Source organism: Leuciscus leuciscus, assembly GCF_965113295.1.
Source record: "Leuciscus leuciscus genome assembly, chromosome: 15".
In the NCBI taxonomy this organism is placed as follows: Eukaryota; Metazoa; Chordata; class Actinopteri; order Cypriniformes; family Leuciscidae; genus Leuciscus; species Leuciscus leuciscus.
Window position 1 is genome coordinate 36,128,562 of NC_138739.1, and position 20,095 is coordinate 36,148,656.

Below are 20,095 nucleotides of genomic sequence, written 5' to 3' on the forward strand. Positions count from 1 at the left end.
CACACAAACCAGAATCCCCAAACGCTTTGATTCCTTTACCGTTTTTGCCAAGTTAACCGCAGTGGAAACCACAGTGGAAGAATTTTTCAATCAAAGAACCACAAGTCCTCTGGGCACAAGATCTGAACGTTTAACCAACCCAAAAACCATAATCATAAAAGCAATTATAGGCATTATTAACTTCCTAAAACACAAATTAAGATCTAAAATAAGAATTGAAGGAATATTTCAGGTTAAACAGAAGCTCTATCTTATTGAATTAATAACAATAATAATTAATAATAATAATAATAATAATACAAATATTTTATTAGAATAAATAATTGCACTCAATTTATAAAAAAAAAAACATATTCTTAAATTAAAAATAATTAAAATATTATTTCAAATAATTAATTTCTAAAACTAAAAAAAGAATATGTTGTTAAATAATGTTATAAATATGAAGTTATTATTAATAAAATCGTATAGTAAAATAAATAATAGCACTAAATTTGTATACGACATATTGTTATAAAAATTATTGTTAATTAAATAAAAAACCTTTGAGAAACAACTGAAAATATTTAAACATTTACCTAAAATTTGTAAAAACGAAACAAAAAATATTTAAATAAAAAATGTATTAATAAAATAATTGAATAAAATAAAGAAATTCAATCGATTTGTAAAAATAAAAATGAAAGGTTAGGTATATCAAAATGATTTCTATAAAATAAATAAAAATACTTTAAAATAATTACACATAATTGTTAGCATTAAAAAAAAAATTATCGTTACTTAAATTTAAATAATCTCAAAAATCTCTTAATATAATTAAAAAGATATTTTAGTAAAATAAATAATTTCACTCAATTTAAAAAAAAAAGTCTATAAAGCTAGTTAAATTATATAAAAACAATTATTTTAAAAACAAAAAATCATTTAAAACTTATTTAATAAAATACATCATTTCAGTTTCAGTTTGTAAAAAAAAAAAAGGTTTGTTACTTTTAATGAAAGTTTATGGCTTTGGGGCAAGCGGATGAGTTGAAGCGGAAAGTGTCCAGCATTAAAGGGATACTTCACCGATTAGCATTAAGCTTTGTATCAGTAGAAACCCGGTAGTATTTTGGAATGACCGTGCTTCCCTCCCTCATGTCCCCCTGAGACGAGAGATTTCTGTATTGTGTGTCTGAAAAAAAAAAACTCAGATGACGCAAAAATCGTCATTTAGCATCATCTGAGGCTTTTTGTCCAGAGGCGAGAGACTACAGCCAGTAGGAGGAGCTCGTTCCGCATGTCTTCAACCCGCCCATAGGGGGATCTCACGATAAAACGGCGTCTTTTCAGTTTCGAGTCGACTAGTAGCCTAGTTGTATCATTTCTTCCGGCACTGCCCTCTGTAACCGGTAGGCGTGGCTTGGGAGTGGCCTCGTAGGGCAGCGAAGCAAGTGCATTCTGGGAGTTGTTGTCTTTCATCCACATGAGCCAAAAATTATTTTTCTGGCTTTTCTCAGTCTAGAAGGCTCCAACTTCTAAAATAATTTCACATTTCTACTACATAAATGACCCAATTTAAACACACATTCATCTTTCTAGCGGTGAAATATATAACTTCAAGTGCCCTTCAATACTGTTTAAAAAACATTGCAAGATTATGTCACATTTTTGGATGTTATAAAATACTAAATAATGTGTTAAATATAGCAATAATAAAGAATGAGTAGATTTATTTTGACTGGTAAATCAAAGCACAGCTAGAGGCAAAGTAACTATGTGCGTGCTGAAAGTGACTTCAAGTGTACTGACTGAACAATCATAATGTACGACTGTAGTCACAGGGAGCCGAGCTATTGTTCCCAGCAGAACAAAGCTCACTCCAGATAAAACGACAATAGCTGTGTCCCGCGAGGCAGCAGTGCTGGCCGGCACAGATAAGGGTCTCGCAGTCACCGCCTGGCTTTCCTCATGTGGCTCTACGTGAGGACTCAGATCACAGTCAATCTGTCAGCTTCTCCTCTCCCTTTCAAGTGCTCAGAGTGGGTGTGAAACAGAAACCCTCTCTGACAAGACCTTACAGCCACCATCACAACAGATCCCAATAATGAAATCCATCCGTCTTCAAATGAAAGGGAATCTAAGGAAGGATCCGGCGACTTCACAAAACTTCTATACGTTTTATATACGCTGATATTATGGGAATTCACAGCTTTCTGGAATACTTGATTCTGATTGGTCGTCCATGGATTACTCTTTTTTTTTTTTTTTTTTTTTTTGTAATAAAAATATTTAAATTAAGATCAATGTTTTTTGTTTTTGTTTCATTATTTATGTAAATGTAAAGTTTTATATTTAAAACACATCTAAAATGCTACATGTCAATAAATATTTTTTATCAAATAAATCACAATGATTCGAGATCATTTTAGAATATTCCTACACTGTAAAATATTATATGATCAATAAGTTATGACAACATATGTTTTTACATTGCTTTAACTGAAGTTTTCACCTTTTTTATAAGTTATATACAAGATTCAACAAATTTTTTTTCAGTTTAATGTAATTTAAGTTGAAACGACTTAAACATCCAAGTTGACTGTACTTAAAAATTTAAGGCAGCAACTTTTTCTTTACAGTGTAGCCTATATATGAGAGGAAATTTACAAGGACGGAAACAAACAAATCAGAGTAGCACAATATACACACCATGAAGCAAACAGGAAAAGGAAAGAATCAGGAGACAATGAACATCACTGACGTCCAAACGTTTAAATTCATTCAATGCACATCCTGTCCTGTCCACATGTGAGGTTGTGTAAAGCTACACTGTACATACTGTAAAAACAAGGTATTTGATATCAGACTGAATTTCTTTGAGGTATTAAATGATTAACCCTCAAGCTCTGATGTTTGATCAGCTCAGACACAGCAATAACAGGTTGACACTTCTTTTTTGCAGTGTTATGAAATTATTTTGCATTTCTGTTAAAGGGATAGTTCATCGCTGTAAAAAAGTATAAATAAGTTATGACATGTTTTTACATTGCTTTAACTCATCCAAATAAGTTAAGCAATTTTCAACTTTTTATACAAGATTGAACTAATTTTTTTTTAAGTCAGAGTCAAGTTTTATGTAATTTAAGTTGAAATGACTTAAAGATCCAAGTTGATTGAACTTAAAAATGTAAGGAAGCATTTTTTTTTTTTTTTTTGTGTATAAATGAAAATTCTGTCATAATTTACTCACCCTCAAAGTTGTCCCAAGCTTGTACGAATTTCTGCTGAAAACAAAAGAAGATATTTTGAAGAATGTCAGTAACCAAACAGTAGATGGACCCCTGGTGATTAAATGATGACAGTATTTTCATTTATGGGTGCACTCTGACTTCAATAGCACATTTTAAAAAGTCCTCCATTAATCATGTTACATCTTCGGTTCAACAGATACTTCAGTTTGGGGTCTCAGAAACTCTCAGGTAAAACATAAATGCAATGTACATACATACAAACCAGACTTTAAAACCATACCCTCTGTACAAATCCCCATTATTTTTTATATTTTGCATAAACAAACAAATGTAATATCAAACTTGCAGCCTTCACTTAAAAAATGTGTCAAATGTACCCCGGTATTGCCAAATTACCGTAGTAAAACATGGTATTATTTGAAGAACTCCAAAAAAGTATGTAAATAATATGAGTATGGTATGGTAAATTGGTAATTCATCAAAGTACCATGGTATTATCACCTTACACCATCACTATACTGTACCGTGGTTATTTAAAGTTGGCGAAATAGCCCAAAACAACATTTAAAAACCTACCGAGTGTTATTCCCCCTCGTTCTTGACGCTTTTATTCCACTTTCTGTTGTAATGTCAGTGATGTGAGTCTTGTGAAGATGCTCGCGCGTGCTGTCCGCACCTCCTTCACCATAAACAAACGAGCAGCGCGCGCGCGCGCCCGGAGCGCACGAGACACTCCTCCTCCTGAAGCAGCGCGCGATCCTCTCCAAACCTGTCATATCCGTCCAGTGTGTTTATCACGCGCTGCATTAGTGTTACTTATGCAGGTGTGTATTGTTTATCCGTCAACAACAGGCCAGTGCAACTTCCGAAGGACAGTAGAGTCTCCGTTTGATGGGAACATTCGGTCACGGTGTCCTAAAAGCCAGTAATGTAACTCTATTTGGAAACACCGGGGCTATAGTTGTCACATATCCCAGTAGTCTAAAAATGTAAGTTAAAAAGCTCGATAACACAAGTGTGTGTTCTCTAACAGAGGTTTCCAAGCTAAAATGCATGTTTGAGCTGTTTTAACTCAAAGCAACTTGCACTTTAAACATGTCAGTGTCATTGGTTTATCTCAAGATTCACACCAGTAATGTTTTTTTTCTAAGGCACGTTTATAAAAGCTACTTAAATGTCCTTGAACTAAGACCTAATGCTGGTTTAATCTAAGCCTTGTCTGTGAAACCAGCCTTAAGCCTCTTTTTTTTTTTTTTTTTAGTGTAAAATTCCATCAAATTGAATTGAATAATCCTTACATGTTATGAATTTAGACATTTAAATGAGTAAAAAAAACACACAAAAAAACTAGAGCTTAATAAAATATTTTCAGAATTAACGGAATATTAATTCAATATTAGTTCCAATATTAATGGAACAAGGGAATGGACCATTTTGTTTGTGATTCGCATTCATAAATAAAAAAAATAAAATATGTTTATGAATGCGAATGACATAAATGGTTCATTCTTGTTCCATTAAGATTTATACACTCTCATTTAAAATTCTTATTTCATAATATGAATAATAAGTAGGATTATTCAATTCAATTTGATGGAATTTTACTACGCAATTGAAATTCATAAATCGTAAAAAAACAACAACTTTTTTTAGTTTAGTTTATAAGTTAGGATGAACGCGTAAATGGAACTGTATGTTTTTCCTGGGAAATATATAATAGGTTTTCCCTTACCAAAATCCATCTATACAGGAACTGACTTTCAGAAATAAACATAACCTGAGAAATATAAAGGCATTTTTAAGCACTATCAAATTATATGACAAAATATCAATTTTTTTATTATAAAAAAAAAAAATAATAATCTGTTAACATGTAGCAAATACCATGCACTTTTTTATGGCAAAAATAGTCACAATAATTATACTCAAAAATAATTTTATTCTATATATATATGAAACAGGTTTAAAAAAAAACATGCTGTAATATGTTTATATAAGACAATGAAGAGATATAAATAGTTTATATTCTGTATATTGTGTAATTTACATGTTATGAAAAAACTAGTGTAAAATGATTTTGGACAAAAGCAAAGAGAGTTCCTACAAAATGCTGCAGGAAGTGGGGTATTTTGTAGTGTGAACCTTGTTTTCTCTCCCAAAAACAAAGTAATCGTAGTCTTTCCCACTGTAGGCGTAATATACATGAGTGAGAGGGACCAGCTCGATCGACTGACGCTGCAAGAGAAAGAGGGAATGTTACATTTTTGTATCATCTGAAACATTTGAACTTGCTAATATTTTCACATATAAATATGGAACAATTAAGGGTTAAACTCTTTAATAGGCCTATATGTTTTAAAGTTTTTCAGTTGTTCAAGGCAGTGCTGCCACCTAGAGGTTACATTTGTAGTTGCGTTCTCTGAACCACTGCAAAGGTAATACACAAGACACGCGATTCATAGACTGTTATTTGAATATTTTGATTATTACGTTGATTTATGATAACATATTTCCTCAGGTCTCTGCTCACCTGCTGCAGGATTCGGCTCACAGCCGAATATTTTAGCAGGTGGTTCTGGATGGCTGTTTTTGAGGAGTCACAGATGTCCTGGTCAGGGAAGCCCTCTATCGGATAAACCTGCAAACATGCATTGCGCTTTTTATATATATCCTATACACATCTGTGCACGTGCTAGAGTATGATATATATTTTGAAAATGCAGTTATGGTAATATATTAGATCAAACATGATTAGATAGTATGTAAGCACATTTTTTAACATTGTATGTTGTTCTATATTACAACTTTAACCTCATGTCCATATACAAATAGCCAAATTTCTAAATTATCTTACATCTTATTTTGCTTGAAAATTATTTTTATAAGATCCTCTGACGGTATTTAGAAATATGTAAGCACAAATAAGTTTGAAAAGACGACCTAGTCTGTTGTGATTGATCTACTCTGCTCTGATTGGTCAGATGACCCAGTCTGTTGTGATTGGTCTACTCTGCTCTGATTGGTCAGATGGTCCAGTCTGTTGTGATTGGTCTACTCTGCTCTGATTGGTCAGATGGCTCAGTCTGTTGTGATTGATCTACTCTGCCCTGATTGGTCAGATGACTCAGTCTGTTGTGATTGATCTACTCTGCTCTGATTGGTCAGATGACTCAGTCTGTTGTGATTGATCTACTCTGCCCTGATTGGTCAGATGACTCAGTCTGTTGTGATTGATCTACTCAACTCTGATTGGTCTGATAACCCAGTCTGTTGTGATTGGTCTACTCTGCTCTGATTGGTCAGATGGCCCAGTCTGTTGTGATTGGTCTACTCTGCCCTGATTGGTCAGATGACCCAGTCTGTTGTGATTGGTCTACTCTGCTCTGATTGGTCAGATGACTCAGTCTGTTGTGATTGATCTACTCCGCTCTGATTGGTCTTATAACCCAGTCTGTTGTGATTGGTCTGATTGGTCAGATGACCCAGTCTGTTGTGATTGGTCTACTCTGCTCTGATGGGTCAGATGGCCCAGTCTGTTGTGATTGGTCTACTCTTCTCTGATTCATAACCACACATCTTCAAATAGCCAAATGTTAACCTAATTTCTTAATTATTTTACATCTTATTTTGCTTGAAAATAATTTTAATAAGATCCGCTGACCTAATAAAAGGTTCTTGGAAATATGTAAGAACAAATACGTCTAGCAACGCAAACATGATTGCACATGGTCCGTTCCGCGGTGCAATCCCAGCATCACCTACAGGGGGCGCTATCACGGGCATTAGCGTTTGCATACAGTATTACTGAAGCTTTAACTCGATTGGTTTTACCACAGCGACATGAGGCAAGACAATTTGATCTCAGACAAAAACGTTAGAAAAGTATATACTCAAGTCAGATAACCTCATCATGTGAAAATTAATATAATTTATTTATGTTTTACATGTAAACGCAAGTTAAATTTCTCAAGTGAGGCCGGTCGAAGCGTATTATAACATCACGGAAAGTCTCAAATAATTGCGGAAAGTCATGAACTTGATTACGTAACATGAGCCTCGAGGTTTAAAAACATGAAGGTTAACTGCATATCTGACTAAACATCTGAATAAGTGTTGAAATATCTTCATCAGAATGAATGATGAAAGAATCAATGTATACCAGGAGGTTTTCATCTACAAAGAACACTTCCCCAGACACCTTCTCAAACTTCTTCAGCGGGAATTCAGGCAGCCGGTCAGGTATAAACTCAAATACCTGGTTCTTCCTGTGAAACAGTGTGATGTTATACGCAGATAACCACATATCAACAAGCTAGATTATTGTGTAAACCAAAACAGGAACTAAAAGAGGAACTGAGATCATAAAAACTATTCACAGGCTGATGCGTTTACCACAGATTGTGTAACATTTCACATGTACTGTAGCTGGCTTCACACTTTCAAACCGCACAAAAATGTTTTTTCTTTACCATGTAACAGTGAGCTGTATGAAATGCACAAGGTTTCTGTAGCCGTTACACGTGAGACAGGCTTTGTCACCCTTTCCATGACAAGACATACACCTGGAAGAAGGGATTGAGATATTTGTTTTTATTTTTACATGAGGATGTAAAACACATTAGAGTATGAATGTGTAGGCTATCAGTTGACCTTTTCCTTCCCCTTCCGTTACAGGTTGTGCAGCGACGGTTGCGGCTGTGACCAGTGCCGTGGCAGAACACACAGCGACTCTGAAGTTGGTGTTCAGAAAACAGTCAGTTTAATAAAGCATTGGCAGATATATGATAATGATAATGATAATTAAACATCCACGTACCAGTCCTCGTCCACGACAGTGTGTACACCTCACTTTGCCGTTACCATGACAGCGGTGGCAAGGCTGCAAAGACAATGCACTAATGCACTTATTATTATTGCACTAATGCACTAATTAACACGTATAAAAGTCCGACTTATGGTGATACATTTAGAGTAGAATGCACATTAGGTAAAATAGTTTTTATTTTGAGCTGGTTTGGATGGTAAATTACGTTTATATGAATATAGATTGTTTAAAGTGCCCCTATAATGCTATTTTAAAGTTACCTAATTTTGTTTTGGAGGTATTCTACGATACGTTTACATGTATCCAAGGTAAAAAAAAACGTTACTTTTCAAATAATATACATTGCAGCATCACCTCTTTTCTAAAAGTGTCTGAAACGGTTTGATACAGGATCCCGTCTCTCGAAAACCCTCCTTTCTGAGAGCCTAGATCTGCTCTGATTGGACAGATAACCCAGCCTATTGTGATTGGTCAACTCTGCTCTGATTGGTCAGATGGTCCAGTCTGTTGTGATTGGTCTACTCTGCTCTGATTGGTCAGATGGTCCAGTCTGTTGTGATTGGTCTACTCTGCTCTGATTGGTCAGATGGTCCAGTCTGTTGTGATTGGTCTACTCTGCTCTGATTGGTCAGATGGCCCAGTCTGTTGTGATTGGTCTTCTCTGCTCTGATTGGTCAGATGGCTCAGTCTGTTGTGATTGGTCTACTTTGCTCTGATTTGTCAGATGGCCCAGTCTGTTGTGATTGGTCTACTCTGCTCTGATTGCAGATGACCCAGTCTGTTGTGATTGGTCTACTCTGCTCTGATTGGTCAGATGGCCCAGTCTGTTGTGATTGGTCTTCTCTGCTCTGATTTGTCAGATGGCTCAGTCTGTTGTGATTGGTCTACTCTGCTCTGTTTGGTCAGATGATCCAGTCTGTTGTGATTGGTCTTCTCTGCTCTGATTGGTTAGATGGCTCAGTCTGTTGTGATTGGTCTTCTCTGCTCTGATTGCTCAGATGGCCCAGTCTGTTGTGATTGGTCAGATGGTCCAGTCTGTTATGATTGGTTTACTCTGCTCTGATTGGTCAGATGACCCAGTCTGGTGTGATTGGTCTTCTCTGCTCTGATTGGTCAGATGGCTCAGTCTGTTGTGATTGGTCTACGCTGCTCTGATTGGTCAGATGACCCAGTCTGTTGTAATTGGTCTACTCTGCTCTGATTGGTCAGATGACCCAGTCTGTTGTGATTGGTCTACTCTGCTCTGATTGGTCAGATGGTCCAGTCTGTTGTGATTGGTTTATTCTGCTCTGATCGGTCAGATGGCTCATTCTGTTGTGATTGGTCGGTCTACTCTGCTATGATTGGTCAGATGGCCCAGTCTGTTGTGATTGGTCTACTCTGCTCTGTTTGGTCAGATGATCCAGTCTGTTGTGATTGGTCTTCTCTGCTCTGATTGGTTAGATGGCTCAGTCTGTTGTGATTGGTCTACTCTGCTCTGATTGGTCAGATGACCCAGTCTGTTGTGATTGGTCAGATGGTCCAGTCTGTTATGATTGGTTTACTCTGCTCTGATTGGTCAGATGACCCAGTCTGGTGTGATTGGTCTTCTCTGCTCTGATTGGTCAGATGGCCCAGTCTGTTGTGATTGGTCTACTCTGCTCTGATTGGTCAGATGACCCAGTCTGTTGTGATTGGTCTACTCTGCTCTGATTGGTCAGATGGTCCAGTCTGTTATGATTGGTTTATTCTGCTCTGATCGGTCAGATGGCTCATTCTGTTGTGATTGGTCGGTCTACTCTGCTATGATTGGTCAGATGGCCCAGTCTGTTGTGATTGGTCTACTCTGCTCTGATTGGTCAGATGGCCCAGTCTGTTGTGATTGGTCTACTCTGCTCTGATTGGTCAGATGACCCAGTCTGTTGTGATTGGTCTACTCTGCTCTGATTGGTCTAATTGGGGAAAGAGTTAATAAACAGCTACATTACACACTGCATGAAAGGTAGTATGTGAAAAAGCATAATAGGGGCACTTTAAAGGCATACCTTTATGAATGAAGAGTGTGGGACCCTGACTTTCTGAACGGCGTCAGTGAATTTGGGTGGGTAAGACACCTGGACGAGCCACGGTGGAGGACTCACTCCATTCTGAGGCCCATCCACACACTGACCTGAGGAAAAAAATATTAATTCGATACAGACATTTTTATCATTTGTTTAATTGTATTGGTTTCATCAGGCACCTGTGTGCGGCTCCGATCCCCACGCACTTGATCTGGACTCGGTAAATGTTTCCAAGCGGTACTGAAAAGACAAGGGACAAATGGCACAATCATATAACTATTATGATATGTAATAATAATATAGGAATCATTCCACATCTAGACTGGTTAATATTGTGAAGAGATTTACACGGTAAACTGTAAAGGGCTTCAGCTCTTTGAATATCAGATTTTTGGCAGGTTTGCTGCTGTATGTCCATTTTTTACCCACAAACTGGAGTAGAGCGTCTCTCGCTACATCCTCTGAGACAGTGGGAACCCTGTCAGTGTGCAAATACATACACAGATCTATATGCAATGTGCAATATACAAAATAATAATGTTATGGCAAATTTTGAATATATACTGTATGTTTTTGTATTCATAACATCCTACAAAAAATGACTTTGCACACGGAAAATACATATTGTACCTACATGACATTTGGGACTGAGGCATTTTTGTCATTTTCAGGCTTAGGGGTAAAGTCTGGTGGAGGAGGATAGATTTGATCTGCACACAAACAAAAATAAAAGTCGAATATCAAATTGGAAAACAAAATTATAATTAAGCATTCAAGACATAACTATGATATTAGATCATATATATACGACATGCAGTATTTGTTGTTATATGTTAAAGATCCACCAATATTATGTTTTTATGACCAATACCAATACATTTTTTTAAAGCATCCAATATGCAAAAGCAATCTTTAATTATTTCAGCATTTTCAAGCAACAATGATCATTATAATACAACAATAAAAAACATATTCATTATGTATATTTTTAAAGTTATTATTATATGAATCATGTATAATAGTGTATTATCATAATAGTGTCTTCATAATATTAATAATAATAAAATATTATTGTTAATGTGCTTTAGTGTATATAAAAGTTTATTATAACAATAATGTCATAATAATAATAATAATAAATGTTATTATTATAATTAGTGTGGTGTCTTAGTGTATATAATAGTGTATTATTATAATAAAATAGTCTTGATTTTATAAAAATTATAATAATAATAATTATTATTATTATGCCATAGGGTATATAATGGTGCATTATTATAATAGTATCTTAATAATAGTAGTAATTAAAAAAATGGTTATTATAGTTGTTATTATAATGTGTAAATGCATATTATTATGTATTATTATAATAAGTGTCTTAGTTATAAAATGAATTTATTGCTATTATTTATATTATTATACTACATTTTAATGTCTTAATAATAATAATAATAAATTATTATCATAACTTAGTGCATATATTAGTGTATAATAATAATAGCATTAACAATAATAAAAATATAATTATATTATAATACAATTATTGTTATTATTATTATTAATGTGCCTTAGTGTATATAATGTATTATAAAATAGTATCTTAATAATAATAATAAATGTTGTTATTATTGTTAATGGCATTATATTATGGTGATCAAATTTATTTTCAATAAGTTCTGTTTTGGGCCGTTATTGGACTGTTGTTATCAGTCTATCTGTAATGTACGGAAGCGTATTGCATTCACTTGAGAAAAAAAAATCTACTCTGTTTTTCTGAATTAACGAGTTAATTATCTCAGAATTACTAGATAATTTTTCATAAAAAAAAAAAATTATTCTGTTTTTCTGAATTAACGAGTTAATTATCTCAGAATTACGAGATAATTTTTCATGAATAAAAAGTTTTTGCTCTGTTTTTCTGAATTAATGACTTAATTATCTCAGAATTATGAGATAATTTTTCATAATTTTTTTTTTATTCTGTTTTTCTGAATTAACGAGTTAATTATCTCAGAATTACGAGATCATTTTTCATGAATAAAAGTTTTTACTCAGTTTTTCTGAATTATTGAGTTAATTATCTCAGAATTCTGAGATAATTAAGTCATTAATTCAGAAAAACAGAGCACATTTTTTTAAATGAAAAATTATCTCATAATTCTGAGATAATTAAGTCATTAATTCAGAAAAACAGAGCAAATATTTTTTTTCAAGAAAAATGTATCTCATAATTTTGAGATAATTAAGTCATTAATTCAGAAAAACAGAGCAAAAACTTTTTATTCATGAAAAATTATCTCGTAATTCTGAGATAATTAACTCGTTAATTCAGAAAAACAGAGCAAAAACTTTTTTTTTATGAAAAATTATCTCATAATTCTGAGATAATTAACTCATTAATTCAGAAAAACAGAGTAGATTTTTTTTACTCAAGTGAATGCAATACGCTTCCGTAGTAATGCATGAGTGATACACATGAAGCTCTTTCACCTCCACCGTTGTGCTCTTCGTATCCCGAGACACTGTCCAGCCAGCCTGGGGGCGGAGCAGACGGACCCTCCTCGAGAAGACTGGGGTCAAAGGTGTCTGCAGAAGACAAAGAGACTGCGTGATATTTCTCATTTATCAAAGAGCAACATCCCTTGTTGGTCCTGGAACAACATTCCTATCAAACAGCCACCGCCTTAAATCAGTGACCGAATTTTCTATCAAGTCCCTTGAACATCTTTTTTCATCATCCATATCATTCTATTGACATTCGCAATAGTGGTTTAATAATATGTTATATTCTGTTGCGTTGCTAGGCAACAGAACATAAACACATTTCTTATCAATCAGTAGTTGGCAGCTGTTCATTAATTCATTAGGGTTCTTTCCCTCATCAGTGCTCCCTCAGAGTTATATATACTTCACATAAACAACTTGTTACGTTCGTGAACAATGCCGCTAACAAGTGGATATAAATATCAGCTGGAGTGGGTTTCCTTCAACAGAGATTGTGCTTCAGATTTAGCATGAAGAATGGGCACGAAATGAGGCCTGTATGCCAGAGAAACAATGCCCTCAAAATATAGCAGTGAATGATGGGTGGAGCAGGTTGTCTGTGATACAATTTAAATGCTAATTTAGCAAAGCACATTCATCAAAATTTTATTTGATATGGCAGGGATTTTCTTAGGTGCTTAGGGGATTCATACAAAATGTAAAAGAAAAAAAAAGCTAACAAAATGTATTTTTAGGGCTGTCAAAAGTTACTCTGTTCAAATTAAATTGTGTATATATATATATATATATATATATATATATATATAAATCTTTAACGGTCCGCCTGGAAAAAAAGCTGCCGTGATGCCAAACCCCCTCCCGGAAGAAAGCTGTCGTGTTTACAACTGTGCCAATGAGCACTTATCAGGTTCTAATCCAGGTTCGCTGGATTTTCAAAATTATGTCTAGTTCACAGCTCTATTGGCACACTTGACGTGAACTCGCATTTGACGTGTACTCGCACTTGACATGAACTGGCACTTGACGTGAATTCGCACTTGACGTGTACTCGCACTTGACGTGTACTCGCACTTGACGTGAATTCGCACTTGACATGAACTGGCACTTGACGTGTACTCGCACTTGACGTGAATTCGCACTTGACGTGAACTCGCACTTGACGTGAATTCGCACTTGACGTGAACTCGCACCTGACGTGTACTCGCACTTGATCTGTACTCGCACATGATCTGTACTCGCACTTGACGTGAACTTGCACTTGACGTGTACTCGCACTTGATCTGTACTCGCACTTGATCTGTACTCGCACTTGACGTGAACTCGCATTTGACGTGTACTCGCACTTGACGTGAACTCGCACTTGACGTGAACTCGCACTTGACGTGTACTCGCACTTGACGTGAATTCGCACTTGACGTGTACTCGCACTTGACGTGTACTCGCACTTGACGTGTACTCGCACTTGACGTGAATTCGCACTTGACGTGAACTCGCACTTGACGTGAACTCGCACTTGACGTGTACTCGCACTTGACGTGTACTCGCAGTTGACGTGAATTCGCACTTGACGTGAACTCGCACTTGACGTGAACTCGCACTTGACGTGTACTCGCACTTGACGTGAACTCGCACTTGACGTGAACTCGCACTTGATGTGAACTCGCACTTGAAGTGTACTGGCACTTGATCTGTACTCGCACATGATCTGTACTCGCACTTGACGTGAACTCGCACTTGACGTGTACTCGCACTTGACGTGTACTCGCACTTCATCTGTACTCGCACTTGACGTGTACTCGCACTTGACGTGTACTCGCACTTGACGTGAACTCGCACTTGACGTGAACTCGCACTTGACGTGTACTCGCACTTGACGTGAATTCGCACTTGACGTGTACTCGCACTTGACGTGTACTCGCACTTGACGTGAATTCGCACTTGACGTGAACTCGCACTTGAAGTGAACTCGCACTTGACGTGTACTCGCACTTGACGTGTACTCGCACTTGACGTGTACTCGCACTTGACGTGTACTCGCACTTGACGTGAAGTCGCACTTGACGTGAACTCGCACTTGACGTGAACTCGCACTTGACGTGAACTCGCACTTGACGTGTACTCGCACTTGACGTGTACTCGCAGTTGACGTGAACTCGCACTTGACGTGAACTCGCACTTGACGTGTACTCGCACTTGACGTGAACTCGCACTTGACGTGAACTCGCACTTGACGTGTACTCGCACTTGACGTGAACTCGCACTTGACGTGAACTCACACCTGACGTTTACTCGCACCTGACGTGTACTCGCACCTGACGTGTACTCGCACCTGACGTGTACTCGCACCTGACGTGTACTCGCACCTGACGTGAACTCGCACCTGACGTGAACTCGCACTTGACGTGAACTCGCACTTGACGTGAACTCGCACTTGACGTGAACTCACACCTGACGTTTACTCGCACTTGACGTGTACTCGCACTTGACGTGTACTCACACTTGATGTGTACTCACACTTGACGTGTACTTGCGAAAGGGAAATAACCTTAAACCCCTGAGAACTCTTTAAACCCTGAGAAGCCTTTCTAACAGTCTGGTGCCTAATAATATCAATGCAAAAATAAAATGCACTGATAACAGAAATAAGACACATAAACAATTGCTTCAGTCTGAATTCAGTTGGTAGCGGTGCCTTTACGAAACTGGTATGTTGTTAATTGTGCTCATACTGACAGACATGTGCGACTGCTTTGTGAAGCAGAGATCTATTATCTATCCTAGCAAACAGGAAATGTTTATTTGTAAGATAACGTTTGCAGTTAACAGATTCAGACTGTTAATTTGTCCTCAGACTGCATTTTTTCGCTTGTGATACATGAAAGCACTTTAGTGTTTGGTGTCATAAGTGAAGTTCAAAAAAGGTTCATGTCTAGATAACAAAGGCAGTACTGTATTATGCACAACTTATCAGTGTTTTAGTATTATATATTTACCAATGCATTCGGCAGTAGGCCTACACTTTAACTATATTTCAAATACAACACAAGTAATTATGAAATTACATATAAAGATGTACTTAAAGGGGTCATGACATGAGAAGTGGAATTTGTAAAACATTCTGCAAGTTTCATAGCTTAAAACTTCCTGAATATAAACAAAGCATTTATTTAACAAAGCTTCAAAAATGGCTTGTTTTGATGATGAGGGATCTGTGATGTCACATGGGCAAATACATTTGCATACGACTGCCTCCTGAGTAAGACATCGGCGAATAGTTATACATCATCGCACCATAAGCCCCGCCCACTGACGTTCAGTTGATTATTAACGGCTAACATTTGCCAACACTGGATGTGAGCATCGCGTCAAAAGCAAATAAAACCATTATAATCACTGATTCTGTCTACACTGGATACAGTATACAGATGCGTCTTCAGTTTCTGACATCCTCCACACACAACAGGACAAATGGAAGAGTGAAAGAACGTTCGATTTGCGCTTTGTGCCAGTTTAAACAGCTGGTTTGTGTCTCTGTACAGAATTCAGAAGGATCCCAGAATCAGTTAATTTTGATGGCGTCCCGGATCACGTGTGAGGATTATATGTTTGTTCAGAGCATTTTATTTTGTAAACGAGACACTGTGTAATGAAGAGTTCGCAAATACATTTTTGTTGATTAATGAAGCAGCCGACTGTATTGGGTCTGACAGCAGCTGCATCACAAACATAAGTAAATTATTTAGCTCTGTCTGTAAATGACAGTTTTATATGTTTTTAAAACACTTATTCACGCGCAATAGTGAGGGGGCGTAGATACTGTTTCCTAGGCCGTTTACTGACAAACCTTAAAGGACCCGCCCCTTAAAACAGATTGTTTCAGACAGATGAAGGTCAGAATGAAGGTTGAAAATCGTTTTTATGCATATATATATATATATATATATATATTATAGTGTGTATATATATATATATATACACACACTATACACATATATATAATATTATATAAGTGTCTGAAAACATTAAATTTAGTTTGCACTTAAGTATATTCTTTTAAAGTATATTATTTATAATAAGTTATAACTCTTTTCAGAAGTATGCTAAAGTGTACTTTGTTTTCACAACAGTGTCAATCCCCAAACTGTCAAATATCTATGAGACGTTAACAGATGTTACTTAACATTCCTAAAACATTCTGCAAAAGGTCAGATTTCATTCCTTCCACTGAAGTAAGGCTATATGAGATGCTCTTTGGATCATTCTCAAATTAGATAACATGGATATCAGGACCTGCACAACTAAAGCAAAATAAAAACTGACATTCGTTCAACTTTTCACTCAAACTGTTATTCTCAGGGCCGGCGCTCCGCACACGCACATCACGCACTGCGCGTAGGGCACCAAGTGCTTGGGGGGGGCACCAAAAAATCTGGGTCGTGAAAAATCATCACAATAGGGTACTAGTATAAATAACAAATAAAATATGTCTAAAGCATGTTAATATTGGGTTTAAGTGGTCGTTCAATGAGGCCTATTATATGTTGATCCGACGAAAATTATGTGTGTTTTTAAGTGGTCCAGTGGTAGATTTTTTGCCAAGCGTGTCAGAGGTTCTGAGTTCTAATCCGCACTCATATAGTTTTTTTGTTTTTTTTTTCTCATCAAAACCGATTATGTTTTTTAGTGGTTGTATATCAGGCAGGGACACTTTTTGTGCTTTTTGTTTTCTAATTGTACCGGAGCGAATAGAGAGTCTCTCCACAACGGATTGAAACGCGCGTCTGAGTGAAGGCTGTGCGCGAGCCAGAAACAAACATAGTATCCGCGCCACTGATCGCTCGGCAACGAGCACTTTGATCAGTTGATTTTAAAAAAACAACACATTTCAGCGCTAGATCGACTCTTATTTAAAAAACGAATGAAATGAATGCTCTGCTGGTTAACTGGAGATGTTTTGTTTGTTTGTATTGGTACATTCGTGCCGCGAGATGTTTCAAAAGTGGTGGGGACATGTCCTACCCGCAAATTACGCCTATGCGTATGCATGTCCAGGGGCGTCGCTATAGTAGTGGAAAAGATCCGGGGCTTTAGCCCTGCATGGCTAAAATCTTTTTTTTTTTTTTTTTTTTACTTTGAAACTGCAATTAGAAGAAAAAAACCCCCCACAATCTCAGTGTTTGTATATTTTCATATTCACAGAGTTGTCAAATTATGTACAGAATTATTATATTGTGCCTGACCTTTGCACTTTTAACTTTCTGTGTTTACATTGTTCAGTTCCAAATCTGTGTTTTTAGTAATTGTGGTGGTATTTGGTATTTATAATTTTAACCTTTATATTATTTATTTCTTTTCATGTTTGGTGCCATTGTTAATGTAAAATTATTTATTTGCAGCAGTTATATAGCATATTATATAGCAGTTAGAGCACTGATATTTATACGCTAAAAGACACTGAGAAGTTTCACTTTTCTGGACACTATTATTAAACAGCATTGTGACATCCAGAGAGAAGTTGTTCAATTCGACACACCTCTGTAACAGACCACAAATCACTCGATGATTTAACTAGTTTTAAATCAGATGAAACAGCCTCAACATTTCCAACACGATTTATGAGGTAAACAGCATAATCATTGTGCCATGAACGAAGTTAGAAGACTTTAAATCCCCTAATCACCACCTTTACAAACATTTACCATGAATGTACTGTAGTAATTTACTATGGTTTGGGCAGAAATGTGGAATATTTATACTGAATACTATCTTATAGTCATTTATATTGCAGTAGATTAATTAGGTGGGTAGAGGAATATACAATTCATTTTGTGTATAGTTTTTACCTGTGTTTAGGCATTTTGTTATACAGTGGTAGTGAGTGAGTAGCCATACATGGTTTTACCTGTGGTTATCAAGTCTCACTGTCAGAATATTTTCATTTAAGCCTATAATAATTATAAATAAAATAATTCTTACCAATAGCTATGATCTTGTATAATTCATATTTTTGTACATAGCTGTAAATAAGTTATTTATTAAAGACTCATAAATCTGCATACTGTTGGGTACCACATTTCCAAGTTGGGTACCACAATCATTTTTTTAGGTTTACTTTAGCTTATTTATTGATACTGTTATGTTTCAATAAGTAATAAATAATGTTTCAATAAATAAGATAAACCCACCGGCCCTCCTCAACATTCCGATTTAATAATCCGGCCTTTGAATAAAGCTAATTGAATAGCCCTGACCTAGGGGCATAACATTACTCACTTTTCATGCAATTCACTTAATATAGTATAGCAGTACATAAGTCAAGTCTCAACTCTTGTTTAAGACATTGTTCATATGCAAAAAAATATGCTTAATCCAATATGGAAAGGTAATGCTTGAAAGTTCTGTTTCCTCCGATTTGAGGTACAGTGGATAACTTTGGTTATACCAGCTATAATCCTCTAGATAGGTCATCTTGGACTTAAATTGAAGCTTATAACTTGGGAAGTTTTGCATGTACATTTGAGGCAGTGATATATATAATAAAATGCTTGAAAATTATCACTTTTGATGACAATTTGTCAGGCGGACAGACATTCTTTTGTCTTTTGGGGTATGTTGAGGGTGATATTTGACAGCAAAAAGGCAGCAATCCACAGAATATTTTTCTGCTAGTTTCCCCTATGTGTCAGGATACACCATACAAAATGTTAGGGTCATATGGCCATTTATGTAGCTGCAGTACCTTAATATTCACACTTACATCATTCCGCCAAAAGCTTTTCCCAAAAAAGGGTGTTTTGGGGGTGGTCGTTATCAACTTGTGATGGCCCAAGGTATAAGATAATAGGAAATAATAGTGAAAAAAAGGTAGCAAAAAAACATCACGAGGAGTGGACCTGGCTCCCGGCCTAATACACACGATCCTCAACGTGACTGTTAATGACTTATTAATGTTTTAAGTGTTGTTAAAAGTTTTGTTCAAACTTCAAACTCAAACAAATTGAATCCTTTTGTTGAAAAACTGTTTAATTTGTGCAAAAGGAAAACGCAACCTTTCCAGATTATTGTGCAAATGTGGTGTCATTATAAGTAGAAAAGATTACATGCACACTTCATCGTATTTAATCACTTTAACTGTCGTATGCATATGGAATTGTAGCCTATTGGATACTTTTTCCTTAATTTATATATATATATATATATAACATTACCGTTTTGCCAACATATGCTGCAGATGTGAATTTATTTTCTTGCAAGCTATTGAGAGACAATGAACATATTACAGTAAATATTCAAGAAAAACAAAACAGCAAAAAGACAGTTAGCTGTAATATGCACATCTACCCACCTATATCTTCGTCTTTTTCGTCCATCGCGCACAAAATGCTGATGAAGTCTGTTTCACGATGTTCCTTGTCACGGCAGTGCTCTACATTTATTTACTGATCGCCTTTGTTCAGTTTTGATCTTGAACTTGGACAGGAATGAAGACA

At 36.1% G+C, this 20,095-nt stretch overlaps 2 protein-coding genes across 3 annotated transcripts in view; both read right to left on the bottom strand.

Annotated features, from left to right (window-relative positions):
- LOC309475170 (semaphorin-3D) overlaps positions 1-4,649 on the bottom strand; it is a 58,856-nt gene extending 54,207 nt beyond the window's left edge. The window contains exons 1-2 of one of the 2 annotated variants that reach the window (XM_082137825.1): positions 3,810-4,649; positions 3,233-3,263 (exon numbers count right to left, since the gene is read on the bottom strand). The gene's annotated coding sequence lies outside the window, so the exon portion shown is untranslated. Of the gene's footprint in view, positions 1-3,232; positions 3,267-3,809 lie in introns of both variants that reach the window. The other variant, XM_082137824.1, reaches the window with a different exon arrangement.
- A 115-nt stretch (positions 4,650-4,764) lies between these two features.
- On the bottom strand, positions 4,765-20,092 carry ssuh2.1 (ssu-2 homolog, tandem duplicate 1). Its single transcript, XM_082137896.1, has 12 exons — positions 19,951-20,092; positions 12,591-12,686; positions 10,735-10,810; positions 10,449-10,578; positions 10,280-10,340; positions 10,083-10,207; positions 8,050-8,112; positions 7,884-7,963; positions 7,703-7,795; positions 7,393-7,498; positions 5,764-5,871; positions 4,765-5,468 (listed from the first exon to the last, which is right to left on the bottom strand). Exons 1-12 carry the CDS (start codon positions 19,973-19,975, stop codon positions 5,334-5,336), a joined length of 1,098 nt encoding a protein of 365 aa, XP_081994022.1. The 5' UTR covers positions 19,976-20,092; the 3' UTR covers positions 4,765-5,333.
- Positions 20,093-20,095: the final 3 nt, after the last annotated feature.

Excerpts from the sequence above, each read along its gene's own strand:
- ssuh2.1 (XM_082137896.1), bottom strand. The coding sequence starts at position 19,975 with ATGGACGAAAAAGACGAAGATATAG. Across the intron at positions 10,811-12,590 it reads CGAAGAGCACAACGGTGGAG|ATCAAATCTATCCTCCTCCA; the intron begins GTGAAAGAGCTT and ends GTTTGTGTGCAG. Across the intron at positions 8,113-10,082 it reads CACACTCTTCATTCATAAAG|CCTTGCCACCGCTGTCATGG; the intron begins GTATGCCTTTAA and ends TTGTCTTTGCAG.